The 20,097-nt window shown below is 41.2% G+C and overlaps 1 protein-coding gene and 1 long non-coding RNA gene across 2 annotated transcripts in view; one reads left to right on the forward strand and one right to left on the reverse strand.

Moving 5' to 3' along the window:
- MYO16 (myosin XVI) overlaps positions 1-20,097 on the forward strand; it is a 585,697-nt gene that overhangs the window by 463,738 nt on the left and 101,862 nt on the right. The window contains exon 28 of the mRNA XM_024925327.4: positions 14,923-15,025. Within this exon, the coding sequence (XP_024781095.2) occupies positions 14,923-15,025 (103 nt within the window). The remainder of the gene's footprint in view (positions 1-14,922; positions 15,026-20,097) is intronic.
- Positions 14,718-16,300, reverse strand: LOC130540734 (uncharacterized). Its single transcript, XR_008954728.2, has 3 exons — positions 15,681-16,300; positions 15,336-15,495; positions 14,718-14,947 (listed from the first exon to the last, which is right to left on the reverse strand). It is a non-coding gene; the product is annotated as an uncharacterized LOC130540734 (long non-coding RNA).

Here is a 20,097-nt window from a genome sequence, read left to right on the forward strand (position 1 = left end):
TACACTATGGAAACAGAAATGTGTGATGGAGAGAAACTTTGAAATATCGTTATTAAATTTGACCTATAACATGTTAGCTATCTTGATATGGGATGCTTTGATAAAGTGGTGTGCCCAAAACTCCAGTCTCTGTTTGCAGCAGAGACTAGAGAAAATATGTTAAAACAAGTTCAAGTGAAAAATAGATTCATAGAGATTTGTATTCTCTACTGACAAAATTTATCTGTGCTGCCCAAGATAGACATCATTTGTGCTGCTTTGGAAAGGAATTATTTGCATTGCTAGAAGTTTTCTATATCCACAGAGCTATAAAATAACCTTCTCACAAGCAATCGAAGGTCACACTTCTGTAGAATTAGGTAATTACCAGAGGGCCCACTGGACAATGCCCAGCATTCTGTTCAAAGGATACTCCCAGACAGGATTCTCTGCTTCACTGTGATTTCCCCAGTACCAAGCACGATGTTGTATTTGTGTTTGTCTCAATGGGTAGTTATCAAAAGAGGTAACTTCCAGGTAGAAAGCTTAGATAGGATCCAGCCTTTGAGATATGTGTTGTGTCAAAGGCATGTGATATATTACTGGATATTAAGAGATGAACCATCTTATATAATATTAATTTCTTTAGGGTTCTAGCTAATGCCAATTTTAATCATGACTTTTTTTGAATTTCGATCTTCATTACCATTATTAGTGCCTATCAGTGAATGATAATATACCTTAATTTCCATGACATTTCACATGTCATGCATCTTTTCTTATCATTTGGACCTATCCATCCAATATTTACAAATAGTGAAAGTAAGTCATCAAGATACAATATGACAATTTGGTGCACAAATTATTTTCCCTCAGAATATGTGTCTGGGACTCTGATTCTTAATGTTGCTAATTACCCCTCACTATTATCCAGTCATCTTTGTTATATTACTCAAAGGCAACAGATCTGTATTTAAAGTGTCTCACTGAAGAGAAATAGGAAGTCCATTATTTGTATTAAATTGATCATTCTGATATGTTCTGAAAATGTACATATCTGTTGCATTTCATGGCTCAATGTGGCATAATAGAGTTAAATGACATTAAAATTCACTGCTACTAATGTTTAATATCTCACGGGCCAAATGTTTATTTTGTCTTTATAATTAATATTGATTGGCTGTATTTTTAAAGTAACATTTTTCCAAATTAACAAACATAATTCAGTTCAGATGCCAAACTCTAGCTCTTAATTCAACCCTTGCCACACTTTCCGAAGGAGGTGTGCAGAGGAAAGTGCCTTGCTGTAAAACCAGCCATGTGGTCTCAGCACCAGGCTGCTCCTTTGGAGATCACTGTTATTTCATTCTTAACTTCTCAATGATGTGCTAATCAATTGCACTGGCAATGATATTCTGAACAGTAGATTCATATGGTAGTGAGTAACTCAACTTAATATCTGAAATAGGCATAAACTTGTTTAAATACTAAAATTATTGGCATTAGCCACAAAACTCACAACACCAGCCAGGTGCAGTGGCTCATGCCTGTAATCCCAGCACTTTGGAAGGCCGAGGTGGGCTGATCAGCTGAGGTCAGGAGTTTGAGACCAGCCCGGCCAACATGATGAAACCCTGTCTCTACTAAAAATACAAAAATTAGCCGGGCATAATGGTAGGTGCCTGTAATCCCAGCTACTTGGGAAGCTGAGGCAGGAGAATCACCTGAACCCAGGAGGTGGAGGTTGCAGTGAGCCGAGATTGTGCCACTGCACTCCAGCCTGGGTGACAAAAGTGTGGTCTGTCTCAAACAAACGAACTAAAAACTCCACAACGCTCTTTAGCCATTTTCAAGAACAGCTTTCTCTCTTCAGTAAGAGGAGAAAAACACTGGAATAACAAATATCTCCAACAACTAAATCTACCTGTTTAATTTTCTGTCCCTCCTGAAAGATAGGAGGTCAGACTGACCTTGGTGAATATTTGATTAAGGAGCAAATTGCTTTAGGAATGGGATAATTTTACTTAAACCTCAGAGCTTAAACAGGTCTTTTATTTAGGCTTAAACAACAAATGAACATCTGTTCTTTTCAGTTTAACGAAACAAGCTGTTCTTGTACCTGATAAATACAAGCCATGGCTCAGCCAGTGAATTATAAAATGCATGAAGGATAAAGATATCGATTTGAATGTACAGAACAGGCTGGGCTCAGTGTCCTCCTGAGCATGCGTGATCAAATCAGAGAACAGTGTGGTTGGTTCCTCTGCCTGCGACCATTATTTCAGCTCCATCGCAGTCTGGGTTCTACAAGAGGGCACAGTTTTAAATTCAATGTCCCCTTTGGTAGATGGTTCTGAGTATTAGGTATGCACGGGTGCGGAGTCTGTGTTGAAAAATATCCTAGGGCTGTATGGGAAGCAAGTACAAACCTGGCTAAAATAAACATTACGTGTGGGAAAGGCTGCTCAGGAGATGGAGCTTGGTGTATGTTTCATGCTGAGACATTTCTAATTTAGTGTTTCACTTTCATCCACTTCTTGAATAAATACAGTGTTGTTATATGGCACAATTAAACTGAAACGGTGGGACCAGCTTTGAGTAAGAGAACTCGAGAGTATTGTCATGTAAATTCTTAGCAGATGCTCTGAATTCATTTTTTATCTGCTTCCTGGTATTGCCTAATCCCAGGAGCTGAAGCATAATTCAGCATTCTTTTTTTATTATTCAGCTCCCATATTGTCTGGGAGGAGAGACCCCCTGGCTTAATGACATAAAGTACATGAATGAATCCCTGGGATTAAGACGGTGCTGCGGATGCGGTGCCTGAGAGGCGGCGGTTGCGGTGAAGTGAGCTCAGCGGGCCGCGGTCCTTCATGCTCGGCACCGCCACAGGCTGCCCTTCCGCATCGCGCCAGAAGAAGACGCAGCGCCTTTAGACAGAAGCGCACAGAGGAGGAGAGGCCACGGCAGCCTGGCCATGGCCAGACGATGGTGAACAGCCCCGCCGAGGGCCTCAGGTGGTCCCGCAACCGCTCAGGAGGGCAGCCCCTCACTCCTCCAGGCCCGCTCCTTTCCCTTCCTCTGGGTTTCTGCCAACAGCGTTGTGAGAGTCAGAAACTGAGTCCCGTTTCAGATGCTGTTTTAGAATCTTAAGAGATTAATTCCTAATAAATTTGGCCATGAGGACATTAAAATACTAGTAACAAAAACAACCACCACCACAATGAGAGAGGGTGGGGGAGAGGGGGAATATGACCCTGATTTAGAAGACTTGGAATTTAAGGCAAAAGCAATCATAGAATTTAAGAGAATAGCATAGAGTCTTGCCTTTTTTGTTTTCTGCATTATTATTATTATTATCATTATTATTATTATTATTGTCATTATTATTATTTGAGATGGAGTCTCACCCTGTCCCCCAGGCTGGAGTGCAGTGGCATGATCTTGACTCACTGCAGCCTCCACCTCCTGGGTTCCAGCGATTCTCCTGACTCAGCCTCCTGAGTAGCTGGAATTACAGGTGCCCACCACCATGCCCAGCTAATTTTTGTATTTTTAGTAGAGACGGGGTTTCGCCATTTTTGGCCAAGCTGGTCTCGAATTCCTGACCTAAGGTGATCCACCTGCCTCAGCCTCCCAAAGTGCTGGGATTACAGACATGAGCCACCGCACCTGGCTGTTTTCTGTATTACTAATATGCTTCATTTGTACATTATTCTGTATGTTGGTTGTCTTTATCCTTTCAAACACTAAAACAATAGGGAGGAATATCTATCATCCCATCTCCCATATTGATTTAGAAACTACATTTGACTCAAGATCCTACAGTCCAGATTAAGATGCTAGCTTTGCAATAAACTGTCTTATGACATAATGCCTTAAAATGTCATTCTGGAGTTGTTGTGAGAAGTCAGTGATGATGTGGAATCGTCTCTTATCACACCTGGAATTTATGGGCACTCTATAAATCTTCCTTTGTTTTCCTGTTTCCCTGTCCCTCCCTCCCTTCTGTTTTTCCCTCACGCTCCATTTTCAACTGCAGAAAGCTGCATGTAGAATTTAGGGAAGTCCCTTACCATACCAGCGCCCCAGACTGCAAGAGAGACCTCCTGGGGCTGCGAGGCAGCCCTTCCCTATGGTTCCAAGGAGGCTCTTGAGCCAAGAATTGCGTGGGAAAGACGTTTGCAGCAATGTGAAGTGTCACAATGTCTTCGTTTGAGTGGTGCATTTGTGTTCCTAAAAGATGATAGCAGCCTGTTCTCCCTAGTTTGGAAGTAGAAGGGAAATCGTGTTGGCCAGCCCCAGGAGCAGTAGCCCTGGGATTGTCACAGTGATAATGCGTAGATTTCTTCCTCCCTTAGCTGAGCCATGTGCAGACCATGGTGAGAACTGAGAAGCCTCATACGGGTCCCCGTAGATGTGAAAATAAACTCAAGACCAAATTCAAAGCCTCAGCACTCAGGAGGTGCAAAAGCCATCGCAAGATATAGCTGAAGTCCCCTTTCCATCTTTCTTGTAAATACGCAGGGCGGGGTCATGGGAACTGAGGGAGAAGACTGGTGAGCTCTGTGGCTGTGCGTCCACATGTCTGCTGACAGGCTCCAGTTCAAGGGCACGGCAAGTGCCGGGGATTGTGGGGAGATGGGAGGTGACGTGACTGGTCCTGATGCAGAGGACCCTCAGGAAGGGGCAGAATGCAAGAAGGGGTGGGCAGGAGTGCATGGTGAAAGGGGCCCTGCCCTGCAGTGTAGGCGTGCGGAGGCTGCAGGACAGCAGAGGAGACCCACAGCAGGACAGACAGAACTAAACTGCAATGATGGGTAGGATATTTCCTGTCAGAATCACGGGAAGGAGGGAAAAAATGTGCACGTGTAGAGAACAAAATAGATTTCTGTGTGAACTAGAACGTTTTTGACAACTTTGTCTCTGCTTTCATATCCCTTTCCTTAAAAGAAAAAATAACTAATACTCCCTCCTTAGGGGAAAAGCACTTCTGCAATCCCCGCCCCTCCCCGTCCCATTTCTCTTTCTTATCCTTCCCGGCTCTCCACATTGAAGCAGGTTTTATATCTCTCTCAAGCCCACTTGTGCTCCTTTTTCTTCATACTTCTCTCTGTTTTCTTGATGTATGTCAGTCTTGTTGCTAGGCAGCTGTTATGTTCAACCCACCATGCAGCCTTCTGAATGCTGGAAATTAGCCCCAAATAGCTTGAAAATCACCCTTCCGCACCTGCTTTGTGTTTACTGTGAGAGCTGGAATATGAATATAAGTTCATAGAATGGGGGAAATGCATCCATATGTAGCCATGGGCAGACAGCCATGTTTGTGGTGTGCATGGCAGGTACAGACACCATGCAGTGCCTCGGGGAAAATGCCCAGGAGTGGTTCTAGAAGAAGGGAGACATCCTCATTCTATCAGAGCTAAAATTTCTAAATAAGATGATCTGGTGGAAAATGGAAATATACAAAAATAAATATTAATAGAATGTAGACATTGTGTGTATTTCTACAAATGTTGCTGCCTGCAAGCTTAATCGGTTTTCCCTTGCCTCTGAAAAACAAAAAGCACTCATTGATTCTATTTCACCCTCCAGCTATTGGTCTTTTCTTTGACTGATGTTAAGAACCCCCAGCTGCTAGCATCTTGATGCCATCGTAATCTAGTTTCTCCCGTGTCTGACGTTGCCATTGACGCCACAGTCACCAAATCCCACAGCCGCCTCAGTGTGCGTCTGCTTCTCTTCCTCTGCAGTGCTCAGCACTGCCGACCACATTTCCAACTTTGCCTTCCCTTGGCTGCTCCAAAATTGGACGGCTCCCATCCAGTCCTTTCTTTCCTGGTCCTCCTTTCCCCTCCCCTTCACCACTCTCTTTCTCTGCCAATCCTCCAATAGGTAGCTCCTATGATATTCCATTTTTCTCCTTTAGTTTTTCTCTTTTTATTGATTATTCAGTCTTTGTGGAAGAGCACGAGGTTAATGGTTCTCCCCAAATATTATTTTGTTGTTCACAATGAAGTAATTGGAATATAACCATACTAAGATAAATAGTATAATATCTTGAAATAAGAAAACCGCATCTTTTCTGAGGTATAATTTTGGTCCAAAAAAGTCTTGCTTTATATTTGACCATATGCAGTAAAATTAGAATATTGCTTTACACATCTTAGTGATCTTGGCATTTCTTGGCAGATTATGTTTCTTGTAGTAAGTGTTCAATAAATACTTCTCAAATAGAATTAAATTTCTAAGGGGTTTCAGGACCCTGAAACAACATAAGTTTTACTTTCATAACAAAATTTTCCTTGAGAATGAAGCGGTAAAGCCAATATTTAACAAAGACATTTTCAGAGAAACTGCATCTGAGGTTAATAAACATTAGCTTGATAAACATACATTATATTTTCTAAGAAAATGATTCTCCTACTTCCTGATAGTCTTTTTTTAAGTAGTCAATTAAAATTCACTATGTTTTAAAATCAACCTAAATGCCCATCAGTGACAGATTGGATAAAGAAAATGTGGTACATATATGCCATGGAATACTATGCAGCCATAAAAAAGAATGAGGTCATGTCGTTTGTGGAACATGGATGGAGCTGGAAGCTGTTATCCTTAGCAAACCAGCAGAGGAACAGAAAACCAAATACTGCGTGTTCTCACTTATAAGTGGGAGTTAAATGATAAGAACTCATGAACACAGAGAAGGGAACCACAGACACTTGAGGGAGAAAGGTGGGAAGAGGGAGAGGATCAGAAAAGATAACTATTGGGTACTGGGCTTAATAGCTGGGTGATGAAATAATAGGTACAACAAATCCCCTGACACATGTTTACCTATGTAACAAACCTTCACATGTACCCCCAAATCTAAAATAAAAGTTAAAAAAAGTCACCATGTTTAATCTGAATCCCGTGGTGACTGCATAAGCTGTTTTTATCTCTAGGTCCATGATACATAGGATGTCAAAGTTCCGCTTTATACTGGAAGGAACAATCACTTTTGAAGAGAGAACACTATTTCATCACTTTCCTTGGGTTCTTTACACCTTTTACTAGTTAGATATTCTCTGCCTTTTCAATTTCAGCCTGTTCTTTTAAAAATACAGACTCCAAAATGAAGACTATCTATGATGTGGCTCTTTCACTTATAATTTTGTAAGATACTATGATTTCTGTTTTTTTTAGTGTTACAGTCACAATACGTGAATGTATGGAAGCGTGTTTTTATGCTTGAGTCCTTGATGTTGAGAATGTACTTGACGAATGGGACTCATGTTAGATAAATTTTCATTTAACTATGATAGAACTTTTTTGAAACCCCACACTTAGTATACACTGCCAACTTAGGATGCAGCTGACAAGAAGAAGGGGAAGTTGAAAGTGGTCAGAAACCCATCACAAGAAAAGTGAGGCAAATGGAGCATCTAACATAACACAGCTTGAGGTTGGAACCCCATGAGGGCATGAGCATTCCGCACCATCACAGAAGCTGCATCCATTTCCCAAATGCTCAGTACTGCCCTGTCCAGTCAGACAGAGGTGTATGGCAGTAAAGAGACCAGCCACAGATAAGTAATTGGCAACCAGCAAGGTAATAAATCTAGTGTGGGGGACTGGCTGACATTTGGTCAATGCCTCCTTCCGAAGCTCCACCCGAATTTCTCCTTTTCGCTTCTCAGTCACAGTATTTCCCTCCTGTTAAATAGCATTAGTCTGGGGAATAAATGCTCTTCCCTGTCTACTACACTGTGGGAAACGTCAGCCACAGCCTCCAGTTTGTTAGGTCAAAAACCTTGAAGTCATCCTCTCTTCCTGTCATAGCCACGTTGATCCATTCACCAGAAAATCCTGCTGGGCCTACCCAAATATGTAGAGAGCCCAGCACATTTTTACCTCTTCCGTCGCCATTGCCTTGGACCAATGCCTCTCACCTGGACTATAGGAAGGTCCTCCAGATGGCAGCCCTGACTCTTTCCTGCCCCTCTCCAGCCGCACTCAGCCTCCCGGTATCGATGATGATTTTCTTCACAGTCAAGGAACAGAGCTCCTGGGCTGGAACCTCACACCCAGGAATCAGGGTCTGAGCTGAGGTCCTGACAGTCACCTGCAGGATTCTGAGCCTTACCCCATCGCACTGACCTTTCTAAACTCATCTCCTGCAACTTTCCTCTCCCTTCCTCTTCTCCAGCTATACTCGACTCCTTGATATTCCCAGAGCAGCCATGCACCACCCCCACTCCACCGGGACTACAGTTCCCCCAGAGAAGCCACAGCTTCCTCCCTCATTGTCAGGTGTCTGCTCACAGTGAAAGCTTTCCTGCTTTATCTTTCTCCACATTTCTCATTTTATTTGACACACTTCCTTATTTACTTTATTTTTTTAAGAGTTGGGGTTTCTGTCATCCAGGCTGGAGTACAATGGTGTGATCATAGCTCACTGCAACCTCAACTTCCTGGGCTCAATCCATCCTCCTGCCTCAGCCTCCTGAGTGGCTGGCAATATAGGTTTGTGCCACCATGTCTGCTTAATTTTTAAAATTTTTGTAGAGATGGGGTCTTGCTGTGTTCCTCAGATTGGTCTCATACTCTTGGCCTCAAGCCATCCTCCTGCCTTAGCCTCCCAAGTTGCTAGGACAACAGGCGTGAGCCACTGTTCCCAGCCCTTATTTACTTTTCTTTAAATTATTATTATTATACTTTAAGCTCTGGGATACATGTGCAGAACGTACAGGTTTGTTACATAGGTATACACATGCCATGGTTGTTTGTTGCACCTATCAACCTGTCATCTACATTAGGTATTTCTTCTAATGCTATCCCTCCCCTAGCCCCCAACCCCTTGACAGGCCCCAGTGTGTTCTCATTGTTCAACTCCTACTTATGAGTGAGAACATGTGGTGTTTGGTTTTCTGTTCCTTTGTTAGTTTGCTGAGAATGATGGTTTCCAGCTTCATCCATGTCCCTGCAAAGGACATGAATTCATGCTTTTGTTATGGCTGCATAGTATTCCATGGTGTATATGTGCCACATTTTCTTTATTCAGACTATCACTGATGGGCATTTGGGTTGGTTCCAAGATTACTTTTTAATTCTAGCTCTCTCTACCATAAAGGACTTTGGCTGCTATTCCCTGCTACATTCCCAGCACCTAGGAGCATCCCCAGCACAGACTTTGTGCTCAGTCAATACTGGTGAATTGATTGATTGATCCTGAGTAAGTGAACCACAAACCCTGATTCTAGATATGAAAGTAGATAACAGTTGTTCTCCTCATCCCAAACCAGGATAAGACAGGAAGAGCAGACTGTCTGGAAAGGCTCATGTTTACCTTTTACAGTCCATTGGTTTGCCTCAGACACAGAGCAAGTGAAGCTTAAATATAGGTGTCTTCAGTGGATTGAGGCAACCTGTCTGTCTTGGATGACAGATGCTGGGACAGTGTGGGGAGTGAGAGTGGATAAGTCCCTCTCCAGTTGCTCCTGTGCTCCGGACTCATGTCCTGCTCCAGGCTTGCAAACCGTGTGGCCTCAGATCAAAGTTACTGGGGGAATGTGTTTTAGCTCAGGAATGGAATGTGACCCTGTTTTTCTATCCTGTGACACCACCCATAGAAAACACTCATATTCCAAAAGACAAGATGTTTTACGTAACACTAACATAGAGTATGTCATCCAGTCTGAGGTGATCTTTTTCTTTAGTTGAAATGTCAGAATTATACCATTTTAAGTGTCAAAAAAATATTTAAAATGAGAAAAAAGCATCGGGTGCATGATTTTTCATTCTGACTTGTTAATGCTATATTCAGATGCTTGAATTATATCAATTAAATTCTTGGTTATAATTAACAAATTTCCAGAATGAGACAATTATGAGAGAGAATTAAAAAAATAACTTGAGTGATTTCATTTCAGTGTATTACTCTGGCTAAATGTTAGAAACACATGGGTTTCCTGAGGGCATGAATGAGTTCACTGTTAAAGAGCCTGCAGGCACCGAAGGCCAACAAACCAAGACTTCTTATTCCTACATGTCCAATATCATAGTGGTTACTGTTGAGTTTTACTTTTTCAGTTTTTAAGGGTAAATCTTATCCTTTTCCACTCTAGAACCATCTAGGATTAGGACTTGTTAGTTGTCATCAAAACTGTAGCAACGGCAGTGAAGAGCTTGGCCCTGGAGTTAGATTGTCCTGGGTTCAATTCCAGCTCAGCCACTTTCCTCATCTGTGTCAGCTTCCCAGAGCTGCTGTAACCAAGTACTACAAACTCCATGGCTTAAAGCAGTAGGCATTTCCTCTCCCAGCTCTGGAAGTGAGAAGTTCAACACTGAGTCGTCAGCAGGGCTTCCTCTGAAACTCTGGGTGGCATCCGCTCTGGCCTCTTCCTGGTCTCTGCTGGCGGCCATAGATCCTCAGTGTTCCTTGGCTTCCAGCTGTGTCACTGACACCTCTGCCTGCATCACGTGGCCCTCTGCTATGTGTCTCCCGTGGCGTTTCCCTTTTCTTTACAGGACATGAGTCATATTGGATTAGGCCCTACCCTAATGATCTTGCCTTAACTTGAGTACTCTCCAAAGACCCTAAACATCACATTCACTTATCTTTGGCGGGGGGACACAGTTCAGCCCATAACAGCATCCCTGTGAACCTGGGTAAGTGAATGAATGTCTACAACCATTATCTGTCTCACTATCAAAAGATGATTGTCATCCAGGCCTGTGTCTGTGAGGAGGATGTGAGGTGATATGAAAAGCCCTTTGCATTCATTCAGGGCTCAAGAAATGCGACTTACCATCTCCTGCTCCACAGCCCCATTTCTTGGCTATCAATTATTTAAACTTGCTACATTCAAAGGCAAGCTAGGAGACACCATAAAATGTACAAAGATGTCCCCTTACTCTGGGCGAGCTCACACACTTTGAGGAGAGGTCAGAGTTTGTAACACAGAATAGAATTTATGTCTTGTCCGGAGAAACGCAAACAGGCAGCTCTGAGGGAGGGTAGAGCGTTGCTTGTTAGGTGGCTTGCCAAGGGCATCATAGCAAACTGGTTACAAAGTGGGAACCTAAATCTCAGTTTTCAGATTCCCAATTCAGTTTCTTTCCCATTTGAACACATTGTACAGTTATATCACTTGTCACCTTTTAACCACTCAGACATTATCAAACCTAACCCATGTTTGTTCATAAGAGGTACTGATGTCAGCTGGGCACAGTGGCTCACACCTGTAATCCCAGCACTTTGGGAGGCCAAGGCGGGTGGATCACCTGAGGTCAGAAGTTCGAGACTAGCCTGGCCAACATGTGAAACCCTGTCTCTACTAAAAATACAGAAATTAGTTGGGCGTGGTGGCGGGCACCTTTAATCCCATCTACTCAGGAGGCTGAGGCAGGACAATTGTTTGAACCCAGGAGGCAGAGGTTGCAGTCAGCCGAGATCACACCATTGCACTCCAGCCTGGGCAACAAGAGTGAAACTCTGTTCACTGAGGTACTCATATCATGTGAGAGAATCATTAGGGGATGCCCATAACCTTCTGGGTGGTCCACATGCACTGCCCTTTGCACAGCTTACTCCCGGTTCCCAACCCTCTGCATATCCCCCATCATACCCATTTGCCCTGCTCTGTTGTACAGGGGAAATTCCCTTTCTTCTTCTGCAGAAACCCCAATAAAAATTAATAAAGTAAAATAAAATAAAACACACAGCTACCAACTTCAGTACACAACGTGTAAGAAATCACATTCTTGTCACCTATCAAAAGCAAAACAATTCCTGAATACTTCACCCATCAACAAATCACTGAAGTCCATTTAGTGTGAGTAAAATAATGAGCCACCTTTTTCATATCCTTGCCTCTGGCACTGCAAATTCAGTCTCAGTTACTTCAGCCTCAGTCTCTGTTACTTACCATTTTTTGTATTTTTATGCTTTCCTATACACTAAGTTTGATACATGAGCAAAAATCCATCTATGAGAAGAAAGGGTGGTTGCTGATACTGATAAATTCATTCTGGTTTATGGCTAGCAAGATGATGAGGATTCTCAATCCAGGGAAAGTCATACACTGACTTTTCAGTGAGAATGCTGAGGATTTAAGGAAGGAAATAAGAAATGTCTTCAGCTGAGAAGGTAACTGGGTACTGTCTTGGTCAGTTCAATCTGCTTTCCCAAATTACCATAGACTATGTGGCTCATGAGCAACAGAAAGTTCTCATAGTCCTGGATGAGCAACAGAAAGTTCTCATAGTCCTGGAGGGTGGAAAGTCCAAGATCAAATTGTCAGCAAATTCAGTATTCAGTGGAAGCTCGCCTCCTGGTTTGGAGAGAGAACCTTCTTGTTCTCTCTATGAACTGTGTTCTCACATGGTGTTAGGTTAGTGCAAAAGTAATTGCAGTTCAGGCGTGAATATTAAATCATTATAACTAGAATCAAACACATCTTTATTAATCAAAATAGGAACCATTACAATGAACACATTTTTGCCAATGAGAAGTAAGTTTTGTTTATCCCTGTAGTGTAAAATTCTGTGCTTTGAGAATCGACAAACTCTTGGATAGCATTTTCTGCATCCCGCCACTTGCAGAAGCATTTTCCCTGCAAAAAGTTGTCGAGGTGCTTAAAGAGGTGGTAGATGGTTGGCAAGGGGTCAGGCGAATATGGTGGATGAGGCAAAACTTCATAGCCCAAGTCTTTCCACTTTGGTTGTGTGACGTGTGGTTGGGCGTTGTCATGGAGAAGAATTGGGCCCTTCCTGTTGACCAATACCGGCTGCAGGCGTTGTAGTTTTCCGTGCATCTCATCGATTTGCTGAGCATACTTCTCAGATGTAATGGTTTCGCTGGGATTCAGAAAGCTGTAGTGGATCAGACCGGCAGCAGATCATCAAACAGTGACATGACCTCTTTTTTGGTGCAAATTTGGCTTTAGGAAGTGCTTTGGAGCTGCTTCTTGGTCCAACCACTGAGCTGGTCGCTGGTTGTCATATAAAATCCACTTTTGTCATACATCATAATCTGATCCAGAAACGGTTTGTTGTTGTTGCATAGAATAAGAGAAAATAATACTTTGAAACTACATTTTTTTTATTCTCACTTAGTTCATGAGTCACCCACTTATCAAGCTTTTTCACCTTTCCAATTTTCTTCAAATGTCAAACGATCCTAGAATGTTCGACCTTGAGTTCTTTGGCAACTTCTCATGTAGTTGTAAGACGATCAGCTTCGATGACTGCTCTCAGTTGGTCATTGTCAACTTCCAATGGTCAGCCACTGCACTCCTCATCTTCAAGGCTCTCGTCTCTTTAGCAAAACTTCTTGAACCACCACTGCACTGTATGTTCATTAGCAGCTCCTGAGCCAAATGCATTGTTGGTGTTGTGAGTTGCTTCTGCTCTTTTATGACCCATTTGGAACCCAAATAAGAAAATCGCTCAAATTTGCTTTTTATCTAACATTATTCTCATAGGCTAAAATAAATATAAAATAAACAGCAAGTAATAAGTCATTCGCAAAAAACATAAAGCAAGAAATGCACACTAACATGATGTATAGCATAACCACATTTATTTAAGAATGTATTCCAATATCAAACGGCAAATTTCAACAATGCGAAAACCACAATTACATTTACACTGACCTAATAGTAAGGAATAAGTCTGTTCTCTTCAGCCTCCTCTAAGCGCACTAATCCCATTCATGAAAGCTCCACCCTCATGACTTAATCACCTGTCAAAGGCCCCACCTCTTAATATCATCATATTGGGGGTTAGGATTTGAACGTAGGGACCTTGAGATACATTCTATCCATGGCAGGTGTGTTTCCCAGCCTATGTTTCACACCAGACTGTACTGCCACACGTGTGAGCCCTCGTTTACCCACAGTACCTGCCAAAATAAGACACACGTGTGATTCCCATGTGGCTGTCCATGAGACATGTCCCATACTCCCACTACTTGCTCCGAGGAAAGCAAGTAAATAAAGATGTGTAGGCAAAACATTCCCTCCCTTAATTGCACTAAGGAAACTGAATAAACTCATTTTAGAAGATACCAAATTTACTGCAGTGAACTTTAGATGAAACACTAAGGTATTAAACAGAAAATAACAGAAAACTGATGACTTCAGCTTTGGCATTGCGTTTCCTTCAGCTTGCGGAACAGCCGAACATGAGAATCATAAACACAGAAGGCAACAGGATGCAACTGCATAGATCTTTGCTCATTTCCTTTTTGGTTTTCTCCTCTTCCTCCTCCTCCATTGCAACCTTGCCTGTATCTCAGGTTAACCACTGTAAGTGCAAAGGGAATTTTACATAGATTTTTTTTAAATGGGTGACGTAATTTTAAAAGTCATTTTTGAAAAACCTGTAGGAAACTATTATATTGCCATGAATTTCAGCTAGGGAATGAAAGTCAATTGCTCACTGATACTTTACAAAATAAACATGTCCCAGAATATTTAAAATATTCGATATATAATATATGGGGAAGAAGCGATTCTACCTCTCAAATAAGTATTCTGAATGGACGTTTTGGTATTCCATTATTATGGACTCTAGTTACATCGGAATTCACTCTTAAGTGGCCATAAAGAATGCTCAAATTTCTTAAGAGGTATGTTTTTAAAGAGCATGCCAAATGTTTAAAAATGGCTACTGGATTAATTTTCATTCCCTTCAAATTTCCTTTGGTTAAATGGTTTGAAGTGCTTCATGACAGTGCTAAACATATATTAGAGGACTGAAAAATATATTTGACGCGTTGTAAAAATTCTTTCCAGTTCCCTAGTAAATGCACAATGGACAGGTATTTGGGTGTTCCTGGGATAAAGAAAGACAGGGAAACTTTTGGGAAACAATGTAACAAAGACAGCCCTGTTGAATGTGATCATGTGCTTGGCAAATGCAGTCATTGCTTTCTGTCTCTGCTGCTTTTCACAGGTATAAGCCACTGGCTGATACATTCCTGCGTGAGAAGAAGGAACAGTCAGCTGCCGAGCGATGTCGACTTGTTCTCCAGCAGTGTAAATTACAAGGCTGGCAGGTTGGTGACCTACAAGCTATGAAAATAACATTTTAGGATTTTAAATAAATGAGCTGAGTCATTGCAGGGAGCCACCAGAATCTTCCTGGCAAAAACAAATTCCTTTGATGTGTTTGGCAAGGCGTGACATTAAGTGTATTCCCTGGAAATTTGTCATTCTTTATGACTTACCGATTTTAACATCTTGCAGCCAACATGAGAGGAAATCTAACAGGCTCCCTTTACAACATGACAGAAGCTCATGAGCCCCATTCTGTTTGCCCGTGTGTCAGATTCATACCTTGTCAGTAAAGCATTTTGTCATATTTACCCATAGCAGGAGTCAGAGGAGCCAAAATTGAAGAACTAAGGTTGATTTCTTTGTGCAGAGTTGGTCTCTCATAAGTGCATGTTCAACCTGGACTTCCCCAGCTCGTTCACGTCTCAGTCAGCTCCCCTTTTTTTCTGTTTCTCTTTGCCCTGCTTCTCACCTGCCATACAGTGAAAATGTCACCATCCTTTGAAGCCCATTTGTTGGCAAAAGCTTCATAATTGGAAACACTTTATTATAGTCTGTGATCCATTTGAATGGCAGACCCTAGGGGCCAATGAAAGCTACAGCTAAACTTGCAGAAAAAGAAAATAACCTGAGACAAAATTACAGGCAAATGTTTACCAGAAACAGGAGAAGATGGTTCCAGATTTTGTTAAATACCTTCAACAACATCGGAGTCCATCCTTGACTCATTTTAGGAAGTAGAGGTTTGAAGTGAGAAGGGCAGATTAGAGCAACAATGGGAAACCACGCAGTCCATGACACCAGAAATTATTTGGAAGTTTCTTGCTGTAAAACCACCAAAAGTGCATAGGTGGCAAAAACAACGGTAGCTAAAAGCTTTGGTAAAAATATGACGATTACTGGAAAGTAGACATAAATTGCATCTTTAAAAAGTGATAGGGAGAATATCTATGAGTAAAAATATATGATAATTGATGAGTCAAAGGATGAGGACTTGGCTTTAGAAATGACATGAGCTGATGATTCAGAATTGCTGAATAGGTCCAAAAGTGGCCCAGTCTAAGTAAAACAGGGAGGGAAGACTGGATTGACACTCGCACACTCATCTGTCTATGACAAAGAACAAAGAACCTAGAATTTTGGCATTGATGAGTAATGATTTAATTGTCTGTGCCACCCAATCTTTTTCTTTGTTATCTTTTTTCCTTTTCTTTTTTTTTAACTAATAATGAAATTTGAACTTTAAATAACAATCTGAAGGAGGAAGCTTACTCAGTCTGAAGTTGTCAGTGATGCACATCAGTGCCAAAAGATTGGATAAAAAGGGAAGGAGGAAGAAGGAGGAATTACTAACCAAAAGTGATGTCCGCCAACCCCTCCAGAGTCAGTGACATAGGGGTGGGATTCACATATATCAGTATTTATTCTGTCTATAGGTAACTGAAGTCAGTTCAATGGAATCATTACTGAGATTTTGAATAAGTAATTATATAGTAGTAGTCCACGGATGATGTAACACTAAGATAGTCTTATTGTATTCTTCTGCTTTTAAAGACTACTTACAGATAATGATATACATATATGTATATGTATGTGTATATATGTATATGTGTGTGTGTGTGTGTGTGTGTATATATCTGTGAGATAGATGTATGTGTATGAGGGAGAGAGAGAGGGAGAATTTTTATTTGTAGAAGAAAGCAAGGGAATCTGTAATAATTATTTCACTAAGAGAGTGATTGGCAGTAACCACAATACCTGAGCAGTGGTCCCTCTGATAGACCACTGTAAAGTACAGGTCAAATATGAGAGGAGACCAGAAGACAAATTGGTAAGCCCTGCCAGCCATCATTTCTTCTATATTGGTGCTTTTGCCAGGATACTTGAAATTGCAGCTGAGGATAGCATTAAATTGAAACATACATTGGGACTTTCAGCAAGAGCATTAAAATTTATTTTAAATGGGAAAGGGATCCCATTTCATGTCACTAATCTATTTTCTCCACACTTTTCACCTGCCTAAAAAGAAGCTGAAAACACAAGACAAAAAAAATTAAAAGGAAAGAGAAATAAATGTGCTCATTCACTGAGCATATTTGCTTATGAGTTCCCTGTTGTCTAGTCAGAAAAGACAGTATTTCTTCAGCTTCTTCAAGATGTAACCTATGATATATTTTATACTACCAGACAAATAATCAACTTCACAGAAATGAAGCGTATTCATACTTCACTTTTATATTGGTCTGACAAAGGAAAAAAAGCTTTTGTTAAAAAATAAATAAATAAAACAAAAAACACTCATTCCTAACCTGGAAAGTTAGACTCCTCAGTTTCAAAAGCAAAGCATTTTTTAGATATGTGTTGCTAATTACAGAAAGAATTCCTCCTTGTCAATTCTGTTTTTAATTAATACAGGGATTCAATCAGAAGCTGTCAGGCTGCAGGGACAACAAGGTTGTATCGGATGGTTATTGTATCTGTAGCATTATTTCCAAATTGCTAAGAGTTATAATGTGTGTTTTCATTAACCAGTCAGTTCATCCTTTAGTCCTGAGTGGTTAGCATGAAATGAATGGTTACTCTTTTCCATATTTTTAAAAGCAGTGCTGGAGGACAGAAGTGATTAGAATTATATTTTGCTGTGTTAAGTGGTGTACAGTGTTAGCTAGAAATTCATTTCTTTTAACTGAAAATAGTAATTTCGTTGTCATTCTAATGCGTCTTGGAGATCTGGCAGGTTTTGCCTTCTCTCTTTAACTTTAATCAGACCCTGTAGAAGGAAAGCCTTGAATCATCAATACGAGATGGTAACTCTGTAATTCTTATACTCTCCAACATTGTAGCAATTCAGTAAGCCTTGGTGCACATTTGATTTCCTTCTGTTTCAGATGAGGAGAGAGATGTGGTATCTTCAGTACTATTACTTTTGTATGCTGATCTATGCACCTGTGTCTGCTTTTCATGCTTTAGGTAGTCACAGGTTTGTAGTCTGCACATGAGGTACTGGAATTTTTAGTATTTAATAAAAAATAATTCCTCTCATCTACAGAGTATATTACAACTATTCATAGTTTTTATTTTATTTTATTTGAGCCTAATAACTCTATGCAGAAAAGGAAAGTAGACAGCACGTACAGGAGTGACCTTATTTTAGATTTGAGGTAATGGAACGTCACAGAGAGCCCTTGTCTTAATTAGAGATCAGTGTACTGATCAAAATACTAGGTGCAGTTAATATTCAGTTTCAGTGGGAGTGCCACTTTGCTGAGGCCAACGTCTAGCTTTTCCTATGTCATGTTCTTTCCACTGCATTTAACTCAATCTGTATCTTCTAATATAACTATCTGAAGTCATTTTGCTCATATTACAGGACTTGGAAGGGATAGATTATGCATCACAGTACGAGCTTTGATCAAAGGCACTTATACCCTTTATTCGTCTGAGCAGCCTGCCCCTTGTACAGTGTCTTTTTTATGTTTATAATTCACCCAGCAAATGAAGGGAAAAAAAGCAGACTACTTCCCATTACAGGGTGACTCTGATCAGAATCCTTTTCAACCCAAACTGTCAATCAAACTGACCCTGAAATAGCACAATGCCTTTGCACCCGCATTCCCAACTACATCTTGGAAACAACAGGAGAAGGAAAAGGAGGAGTAAGGAAAGGAGAAGATAGAGAAGGAGAAGAACTGGAATCAAGTGAAGAGTCTCAGGAAGCATTTGATGTCAATTCTAATTCTGAGGGTTAAGACCTAGATGTGACTCAGGCCATCCAGAGGAAAGGACAGGGGTGGGGGCAACTCATGGGCGGTGCTGGTGGAAATGCATGTCAAAGGAGCATCGCTGCACCTTCCCAGCTAGAGCAAAGGCAGTTTGAAAACAGTTTATTAGGCTATTCCGCAGATCCACACAGTTTACATTATACCGAGTTTTGCTCACGTGCCAATTCTCAGTGAGACATTCCCTGGCTACTAGATTTTAAATTCTCACTATCCTCGACCTTCCTACTGCATCTTCTCATCCTCTTCTCTGCTTTATTCTCCTCCATGGTGCCTGGGACCTTCTGTTACGCTTCAGATTGCAGTCCTTAACATGCTGTTCACCACCTTTCCTCCATAGCGTGGGAACTCCATCACGAGGGCTTTGTGTCTGCAGCTTACTGTTGCATCCCCAGCATAGAAGCCAGAGAAAGACACAGGACAGACACTCTGTGCCTGGATGCTGGGCCAAGAAATGAGTTTCTGTAAATAAGAAACTACCAAACAATACAGTACACTTGATGTGGATGCAAAGACATGTAAGAATTTTTACAGGCTGGGCGCAGTGGCTCACGCCTGTAATCCCAGCACTTTGAGAGGCTGAGGCGAGTGGATCACCTGGGGTCAGGAGTTCGAGACCAGTCTGGCCAACATGGTGAAACCCTGTCTCTACTAAAAGTACAAAAAAATAGCCAGGGATGGTGGTGGGCGCCTGCAATTCCAGCTACTTGGGAGGCCGAGGCAGGAGAATTACTTGAACCTGAGAGGTGGACGTTGTAGTGAGCAGAGATTGTGCCATTGCACTCCAGCCTGGACAACAAGAGTGAAATTCCATCTCAAAACAAACAAACAAACAAAAAACTTTTTAAAATTTATTGTTTTGAAATGAAATAAGAATCCAATGGATTTTTAGCTTTATATCTACGTGTATAAGATACATGTATTAATGCATTAATTCTATAATTAAAAATAATTTAAAAATTTTGAAACTACTACATAAATGTAATTTTAGCAGAGAATACTATATAGGGTCAAATTAATTATTTTAAACATTTGTGAGAAAGCTGTAAGTCACACTGCATTTTGCACCAAAGCGTTTTTGTTTTCCAATATATAATTTCTGTTGTGTCTTTTATACCACTAGACTGTACTTCTCAAAGGAATCTTGTGCCCTCTTTCATAGAATTTGAACTGGTCACCATAAGTTTTGGCAAAGTCATACATGTTGCTGTTTCCTTAACATACTCAAAATTGCTACTTTTACATAATGTGGTTTGATTTTGAAGAAAGGAAAATCAGGATGTAGTGGTGGCTAG

The sequence above is a fragment of the Pan paniscus genome, chromosome 14, assembly GCF_029289425.2.
Source record: "Pan paniscus chromosome 14, NHGRI_mPanPan1-v2.0_pri, whole genome shotgun sequence".
Lineage (NCBI taxonomy): Eukaryota > Metazoa > Chordata > Mammalia > Primates > Hominidae > Pan > Pan paniscus.